Below are 9889 nucleotides of genomic sequence, written 5' to 3'. Positions count from 1 at the left end.
CAATCCCCTGAAGGGTCTGAAATGGAGGCAAAGGACAAGGGAAGGTGGTAGTGGGAGAGCACCATATTCAACACAGCAGGATGCCTGTGTAAGACTCCTAGCACTGATAGCTGTGGTGCTGGAGGTGTGTGTATGTTTGTACACTTAACTTGTGAACATTCCTTTGTGTGTGGCTTGTGTGTGTGTGTGTGTTTTTTTGTGCACACAGGAAGAGCTGATAAACAGTTTCTCTAAACATTGCTCATCACTCTACTAACCCTCGAACCCTGCGTTTAGTTTTTTAATTCCAGCTGTAGTTGAGTTTAGTCTCTTCTGGCACGTCTCTCGTTCTCTTGCGCCAGCTGATGTTGATGATTGGATTGTGAGTTTACATTCCTCCAAAGCTGCCTGATAGGAGTCATTAGTCTCTATACTGCCGATCCTCTAAAACACGTCACACAGAGAACCGCACTTTCTCCACCCAGAGAAGTGTGAGCATTAGCATTAGCATCCACACTATTCCAAATTCATTTGTGCTTCATTTCCATACGACTCCAACGATTTTGAAAGCACTGGTTTTGTGGACGGGAATCTGAAAACATCTAAAAACGATGACTTTCCCTTCCTGATTGGACCCTGGCTGATTTCTGATGTGTCTTGACTCTCTATGACTCTCACTACTAGCCTGCTAGCGCCGAGCACAACATGGGGACGGGAATACTAGCCTGCTAGTGCTGAACGCAACATGGGGATGGGAATACTCGGAATGCTAGCCTGCTAGCGCTAAACGCAACATAGGGACGGGAATACTAGCCTGCTAGCGCTGAACACAACATGGGGACGGGAATACTAGCCTGGTAGCGCTGAACGCAACATGGGGACAAGAATACTAGCCTGCTAGCGCTGAACGCAACATGGGGACGGGAATACTAGCCTGCTAGCGCTGAGCGTATGGGAATACTAGCCTGCTAGCACTGAGCGTACGGGAATACTAGCCTGCTAGTGCTGAGCGTACGGGAATACTAGCCTGCTAGCTCTGAACGCAACATGGGGACAGGAATACTAGCCTGCTAGTGCTACTAGCCTGCTAGCACTGAACGCAACATGGGGACAGGAATACTAGCCTGCTAGTGCTACTAGCCTGCTAGCGCTGAACGCAACATGGGGACGGGAAATACTAGCCTGCTAGCGCTGAACGCAACATGGGGACGGGAATACTAGCCTGCTAGCGCTGAGCGTATGGGAATACTAGCCTGCTAGCACTGAGCGTATGGGAATACTAGCCTGCTAGCACTGAGTGTACGGGAATACTAGCCTGCTAGTGCTGAGCGTACGGGAATACTAGCCTGCTAGCACTGAACGCAACATGGGGACAGGAATACTAGCCTGCTAGTGCTACTAGCCTGCTAGCGCTGAACGCAACATGGGGACGGGAATACTAGGAATGCTAGCCTGCTAGCGCTGAACGCAACATGGGGACGGGAATACTAGCCTGCTAGCGCTGAACGTACGGGAATGCTAGCCTGCTAGTGCTGAATGCAACATGGGGACACAAGCTTTGCTAGCGCTGAAAGCAACATGGGGACGGGAATACTAGCTCTGCTAGCGCTGAACGCAACATGAATACAGGCTAGTTTTGCTGCTTTGGTAGCATCTGCAGTGTAGTTAAATTACACATTTTACAGTGCAAACATGGTCATGTGATCTGTGCTATGGTCATGTGGTCTGTGCTATGGTCATGTGGTCTGTGTTATGGTCATGTGGTCTGTGTTATGGTCATGTGATCTGTGTTATGATCATTTGATCTGTGTTATGGTCATGTGATCTGTGTTATGGTCATGTGATCTGCACTTCAGGTGTCCCCCTACCTTCTGGGTGTCTCGTGGGGACAAGGTTCCGAAATTGAAAACGCGCTGTGTGGACGGAGAACGTATTCAAAACAAAACAAAACGGCGTTTTAAAAGAGCGATGGACTACTGTGGGTGGAGCCGCTTTATCAACCCATCGCTCCAAGAATCCTCAGACCATGGAGGGGAGTTAAACGTGTATGTTGAAAGTAATTGTGGTGAATAATAACTTAATATTAATCTTAGACTGGCAAACTTCAGGAAAACTCAGGAATCAGGTTTATTCTGTTACAAGCAGAGAGGGTACAAAAAATGGTCTAAGTAGCCTAGGCCATGGCCTCTGGATCAACCTCTCCCTCTCTTCAGTTCTCCATCCTTCTAGTTCACCTTAGTCTGACAAACATTGCAGTTTAGTTACTTTTGTATGGGTTAAACAAAGGAAGAATTTGGCGCCAAAACAAGCCAACATGGTTGGTTCTCCACTTGGCATCAGACACACCTACTCACACCTACTTCACACCTATCTGAAGAACATGAGGAGAGATATCTTGTATATCAGAAATATCACTTATAGAATGTTCCAAACATTCTCACAATCAAATCATTATAATCCTTGTACTGAGACTATTACAATGATACCAAACATGAATATATTTACATTATATCAAGGTAACATCCTTTGTCTTGTGGATCTGATAGCCCTTAGAACCAGTACATTAGCATTTCATTGGGGGAGGGGAGGGTGTCTCTGTTTAATGCCAAGAGGGGCCACATGGCTAACTGAAACTAGTCTAGAAATTAAATTATTATTAATTTTAACCGTAAAATTAGTGCTATCAATGTACATGTTTGTAAACAAACATGCTTACATTTTGTTGTATATGTTATTTGCCCTATGCAAATATATGTATGTTCATGTTAGTGAACCATTTGGTCACATGTTTTGTCAGGTCATATTTCTGTAGTAAAAGTACTATAGTAGGTGTGGCTGTACAGATTCAGATGTGGAGGGGTTTGTATTTATGTTTTGGCTATTAATGTGTTTTTGTTAACCATATGTTGTTTTTATATGATACAATATCTATTTTGCTAGTATGATACAGTGTGTGTTGTATGTATGCTACAATGTGTGTGTTGTATGTATGCTACAATGTCTGTGTTGTATGTATGCTACAATGTCTGTGTTGTATGCATGCTACAACGTGTGTGTTGTATGCATGCTACAATGTGTGTGTTGTATGCATGCTACAATGTGTGTGTTGTATCCTAGAGCGATGTACGTCATCACTGTCTTGACAAAGTTCTGTCTTCAGTTTGACGAGATGCCTGTCAGGTTGAGTAGCTGATGTCGTCCATTCAGAGTGTTCATAGACATGCTCCCGTCTTTGTCTAAGCACTGTGGTCATTTCTGTGATCGTCATCATGACCTGAGTGATTGATTTTTGCGAGCTCTTTCTGCTTTGCCATAGTAACCTGACTCAGGGAGCCCAATATGGAGGACATAATCGCCACTTGTCCCTTTCTTTGCTCATGTGTCACCCTCTGATGCACAGGAGTTCTTGATTTAGCTCCGTTAAGAATCAAAGCCCGAAGCCGAAAACATTCTGAAGAGTGTTTAGGAGTCCAGAACACTCTGAAGAGTGTTTAGGAGTATGCACATCTGTTCAATAGGGAAACCCTCTGAAGTGTACATGGTCTAGATCTGTTTTTGTTCAGTTTATTTTTATGTCAGAGCTCAAGGTCGGTGTGTGTGTGTGGGTGGGACAATTGGGGACTTCACTGACTCTGTTAGATGACGGTCAGCATTCACTGATTGACCCTCTGTTTCTCTGGCTTGCTTTATATCTTTGTTCTCTCTCTCTCTTTCTCTCTCCATAGATCGGTAAGCCAGGAGGAGGGGGAGGACCACCAGCACTGGATCTGTCCTTCTTTGACTCACAGCCCGCCGCAGCCACCAGCACAACCACACACAGCCAGGTGAGACACACACACTCGCGCACACACATACACATGCACGCGTCACGCACACACACACACACACTCTCGCTCGCACACACAGATGTGCACACATGCACACATACACGCGCACACACACACACTCTCAGCAAGGAGGGGAGAATCCACATAACTGGAAAGCTTGTAACTGGAGTCACACAAAAGGACTTCTCTGTATGACCAGCAGGATGTGGCCCTTAGAGGTGATCCTGTGTGTTGTGTGTGTTGTGTGTGCTGTGTGTGTTGTGTGTGTTGCTGTGCTTGGAAGGGGTTGATCCTGTGTGTGTTGTGTGTGTTGCTGTGCTTGGATGGAGTTGATGTTGTGTGTGTTGCTGTGCTTGGAAGTAGTTGGTCCTGTGTGTGTTGTGTGTGTTGCTGTGCTTGGAAGTAGTTGGTCCTGTGTGTGTTGTGTGTGTTGCTGTGCTTGGAAGGAGTTGATCCTGTGTGTGTTGTGTGTGTTGCTGGTGCTTTTGCAGCAGAAGATGTGTGTGTGAAAAGAAGAGAGTGTGTAGATGGGTTCCTCCCTGCAGCGCCTCGTGCCACACACACACACACACACCACCGATCTGAATGCTCTTGAGGAAGCTGATGTGTAACTGCACGGTTTCTCTCCTTGGGTGGGTAACCTCAATGTTATTCAGATAATAACATTCATTTATGCAAGTATTAATAGACGTGTTGAAAACAGGCACACTAAATCAAACAACTATGCTAAAAGTGAAAGACAGGCACACTAAAGCATACAGCTATGCTAACAGTGAAAGACGGGCACACTTAACCAAACAGCTATGCTAACAGTGAAAGACAAGCACACTAAACCAAATAACTATGCTAACAGTGAAAGACGGGCACACTAAACAGAACAACTATGCTAACAGTGAAAGACAGGCACACTAAACCAAACAGCTATGCTAACAATGAAAGACAGGAACACTAAACCATACAGATACGCCAACATGAAAGACAGGCACACTAAACCAAACAGTTATGCTAACAGTGAAAGACAGGCACACTAAACCAAACAGCTATGCTAACAGTGAACATTATCTGTATCTGCTAACCGTATCTGTATCTGCTAACATTAACCCAAGCTCTGAGGTAGGTTAATACTGAATGCCTGCTGTGTGATTGTAGTCACCTTGTATCTATTCTATAGCTCTACTGATGTTCCATCTACATGAGGTTCTATAGCTCTACTGATGTTCCATCTAGAGGTTCTATAGCTCTACTGATGTTCCATCTACATGAGGTTCTATAGCTCTACTGATGTTCCATCTACATGAGGTTCTGTAGCTCTACTGATGTTCATCTACACAAGGTTCTCTAGTTCTCTGATGTTCTAGTTCCAGATGTTACTAGTTTTTCTAGTTCTCTCTCTCTCTGTCTGTCTGTGTGTGTGTCTGTGTGTGTGTGTGTGTGTGTGTGTGTGTGTGTGTGTGTGTGTGTGTGTGTGTGCTCAACAACTCTGTTCCACACCACTGGTCTCTCTTCTGTGGTGTGTCTCTTCCTTTCCTCTGCTTCTACCTCTTTCTTTCTTTCTTTCTTTCTTTCTTTCTTTCTTTCTTTCTTTCTTTCTTTCTTTCTTTCTCTCTTCCTGATTGGAGGGGCAGTTTGTCCGACAGAGAAATCTCTCAGCACCATGGTCCTGATTGTCTCTGTAGGGCCAACAAGCTGGAATCACATTGTTGATTTCAATATGTACGACCAGTGTCGGCCAGGCTTAACCTGAAGTTTTCAATTTACTAAATATTCAATCTGTTTACTAAGACAACAGTTGTGAAGAGACGTATGTAACGGACTTAATTCGCTGTATGTGTCGGTCCAACGTATATATTGAGGATTGACTGCCTCCCTTGAATGTGGAGGTCCAACGTATATATTGAGGATTGACTGCCTCCCTTGAATGTGGAGGTCCAACGTATATATTGAGGATTGACTGCCTCCCTTGAATGTGGAGGTCCAACGTATATATTGAGGATTGACTGCCTCCCTTGAATGTGTCGGTCCAACGTATATATTGAGGTTTGACTGCCTCCCTTGGATGTGGAGGTCCAACGTATATATTGAGGTTTGACTGCCTCCCTTGGATATGGAGGTCCAACGTATATATTGAGGTTTGACTGCCTCCCTTGAATGTGTCGGTCCAACGTATATATTGAGGATTGACTGCCTCCCTTGAATGTGTCGGTCCAACGTATATATTGAGGATTGACTGCCTCCCTTGGAAGTGGAGGTCCAACGTATATATTGAGGATTGACTGCCTCCCTTGGATGTGTCGGTTTGACTGACTCCCTTGAGTGCCCACCACTCTGAGGCCGAACACCAGTGCTGTTGCCACAGATGACTCTTTCCTGTAGGTAGATTCCTTGACTGTAAATGGTTTGTACAGTGTTCGTGTTTCACGAATGGAGGAACTGTACGACCCTTGTTGACCTCAGAAGGTTGAACGCTTCTCTGGAGAGAGAGAAGACTGACTGCTACTATGGAAGAGGGTGTGTCCTGCGCTACAGATGAACACACTTATTTCGGAGAATGTGTGTGTGTGTGTGTGATTGCGCTGTTGAAGTGCACAGAAAGCAGAAGTTGTTTTCGTGCTTCGGCAGAGGAGTTGATAAAGTACTGGCTGTGGGTTGGTGGCGGAAGTCTGAACCACAATAGGAAGAGAAGACGCTGACTCTGCAGGGATGTTTTCTTGAGTGTGGGCTAACGCCTGCATTGCTTTTCTGAAGCAGGTAGGCCAGATAACTATGCATTGCAATTGGCCAGATAACGATGCATTGCAATTGGCCAGATAACGATGCATTGCAATTGGACAAAAAAAGTTCTGTGGTATATTGTTAGATAAGCTCTGATGTTTCGAATATCTTATAGGATAAACCGACATGACTTTGTGACTACGGCTACATGCTCAAAGAAATGTAGTCGGTCATCAGTTGTGACACCCAGGTTACGTCCTGTTTCAGCAAGGCAGCAAGGGCCAGGGCAGATGAGCAAAGCTGGATACTGGTCTATTGGGGAATAGCTGGATTAATACTGGTCTATTGGGGAATAGCTGGATACTGGTCTATTGGGCAATAGCTGGATTAATACTGGTCTATTGGGCAATAGCTGGATTATGGTCTATTGGGGAATAGCTGGATTAATACTGGTCTATTGGGGGATAGTTGGATTAATACTGGTCTATTGGGGGATAGCTGGATTAATACTGGTCTATTGGGCAATAGCTGGATACTGGTCTATTGGGGAATAGCTGGATTAATACTGGTCTATTGGGCAATAGCTGGATACTGGTCTATTGGGGAATAGCTGGATTATGGTCTATTGGGGAATAGCTGGATTAAGTTGGATTAGCTGGGTGTACTAGAAGCTCAGTGTTGAAGAGATTGAGTTGAAGGTGTCAGATTTTTCATCCAGACTGAAATATCCCTGAGGCACACAGAAATCTGTCAACAGGGGGGAAAGACAGGTAAAGTGGAGTGTCCTCTGTGTAACCGTAATGGGCAGATCCTTGGGAGCGAATGATCTCACCTAGGTAAGTGATGTCAATGGAGAACAGAAGTGGACCAAGTACTGAACCCTGAGGTACACCTCGGATGACCTCATGAGACTTTGATACCCGTCTTTGCCAAGACACGCTGAATAAACGTCCTTTGAGGTATGATTCAAACGAATTAAGAGATTTCCCAGAAATCCCCAGCTCAAATAGACTATCCCAAAGACTGTAGATAAGTCCAGCTCAGATAGACTATCCCAAAGACTGCCGATAAGTCCAGAAAAAGTGATGAAGCAGAATTAATAGTCACTCTTGATGCTTCAGTCACAGATAAAAGAGCAGTTTCGGTAGAATGACCGCTCTTGAAACCAGACTGCATAACGTCTAGCAGGTTGTTTGGAGATAGAAATCAGAAACTTGCTTGAACACCACTTTCTCAAGAACCTTTGAGCCTTGTTCTGGAACCTTTGAGCCGTGTTCCTGGAACCTTTGAGCCTTTGGAACCTTTGAGCCGTGTTCCTGGAACCTTTTGAGCCGTGTTCTGGAACCTTTGAGCCGTGTTCCTGGACCTCCACAGTGGAGGAAACGTCCCTCCATCCTTTCTCATCCTTGAGGTCATCCGCCTTTTCCGGGCCTGTGTGCAAGGGAAAGGTAGGCTCGTTTTGATGATGTCACGTCTCTCTCCCAAGGTGATCCTAGCTCAGCCGGAGACTCCCGACACCTCGGCTCTCTCCCCCGACACACCTGATGAGGTAACACACACTCCGCCCGGCCGCCGGCCTGCATGGGATGGGGGGGCTGTCGCATGGGGCCCCCCCAGGCCTGCTCATCCTTCCCCAGAGAAAAGCGTCTCTCCCCTCGCCTCCCCACCCCTCTCACTCTGTTCCCCATGATACACACACACAGACAGACACACGTACTCACACACACACACACACACACACACACACACGTACACACACACACACACACACACACGTACACACACACATACTCACACACATACTCACACACACACACACACACACACACACACACACACGCTCACACACACACACACACGTACTCACACACACACGTACACACACACGTACACACACACATACTCACACACATACTCACACACATACTCACACACACACACACACACACACACACACACAGGCCCCTCTCACCTTGAGCTGCGTCTCCAGCTTCTCCTCTTCCTCTCACACACACACACACACGCACACACACGCACACCACTGTCCTCCCCAGCCCCTCTCTCTAAGAGTAGGAGCCATCCCAGCACTGTTCAATCAAACTGATCAGCACCTCCAAGCAAGAGCAGGAGCCAATCTCACACACACACACACATACACAGAAGCCATCCCAGCACTGTTCAATCACACTGATCAGCACCTCCAAGCAAGAGCCCTAAATGCTGTTGATGAATTGTCAACCTATCAATCGATCAATCAAAAATGAACACCGGAGCACTCGGTAGATGCTGTTGTCCAGATGTGCCAATCAAAGGCAGTATTTGTCTATATCATCATCTCTCAATCAAAGGCAGTATTTTGTCTATATCATCATCTGTCAGTCAAAGGCAGTATTTTGTCTATCATCATCTGCTAATGAGGAGTTTGTGGTTTGTGTGTATTAGTATAAATAACTACAGTAGATTACATATATTGAAGGGAGTGAAATTAAAGTTATGGACAATTTGGCCCTCAAACACACATATCAACACACTCTCTCACACACACACACACACACACACACACTCTCTCTCTCTCTCTCTCTCTCTCTCTCTCTCTCTCTCTCTCTCTCTCTCTCTCTCTCTCTCTCTCTCTCTCTCTCACACTCACACACACTCTCTCACATACACACACACACTCACTCACATACACACACACACTCACTCTCACATTCACACACACACACACTCACACACACACTCACTCACACATACACACACACACTCACTCTCTCACACACGCACACACACACTCTCACACACGCACACACACACTCTCACACACACACACACACACTCTCACACACACACACACACACACTCACACACACACTCTCTCACATACACACACACACACTCACTCTCACACACACACACACTCACTCTCACACACACACACACACACTCTCACACACGCACACACACACACACACACACTCTCACATACACACACACACACTCTCACACACACACACTCTCACACACTCTCTCTCGCACACACATACACACACACGGCATGGTGGAGTTTACCTTGCATATGCATGTTATCTGGTTTTATTTTGTTCTCTGAAATGCTGAGACATGTGTTTGTTTGTTCCTATTTGGTTGACTGACCATACACACACACACACACATACTATGGTGAAAGCAATGAGGATTTCCCCAACCAGAAGTCAGTATTACCTAAGTGTGTGTGAGTGTGTGTGTGTGAAAGAGAGACATCAGATTGCACACTCTCATGTTAAGTTTGGGCCTGGGTTTGTAGTCACCCGTGGTCATTGTGCTCCACTGTCTTTGTTTGTTTGTTTATGTGTTTGTTTGTGTATATGCATGTG

The 9889-nt window shown here is 45.7% G+C and overlaps 1 protein-coding gene across 4 annotated transcripts in view; it reads left to right on the top strand.

Annotated features, from left to right (window-relative positions):
- The window catches only part of snx9b (sorting nexin 9b), a 30846-nt gene that overhangs the window by 4588 nt on the left and 16369 nt on the right, over window positions 1-9889 (top strand). For 3 of the 4 annotated variants that reach the window (XM_042095125.1, XM_042095124.1, XM_042095126.1), the window contains exons 4-5: window positions 3705-3803; window positions 8005-8067. In XM_042095125.1, coding sequence (XP_041951059.1) covers window positions 3705-3803; window positions 8005-8067 — 162 coding nt within the window. The remainder of the gene's footprint in view (window positions 1-3704; window positions 3804-8004; window positions 8068-9889) is intronic. The other variant, XM_042095127.1, reaches the window with a different exon arrangement.

Source organism: Alosa sapidissima, chromosome 6 (genome assembly GCF_018492685.1).
Source record: "Alosa sapidissima isolate fAloSap1 chromosome 6, fAloSap1.pri, whole genome shotgun sequence".
Taxonomy (NCBI): domain Eukaryota; kingdom Metazoa; phylum Chordata; class Actinopteri; order Clupeiformes; family Clupeidae; genus Alosa; species Alosa sapidissima.
The sequence above is the reverse complement of the archived record's forward strand: the minus strand, read 5'-3'. Positions and strand labels throughout refer to the sequence as shown.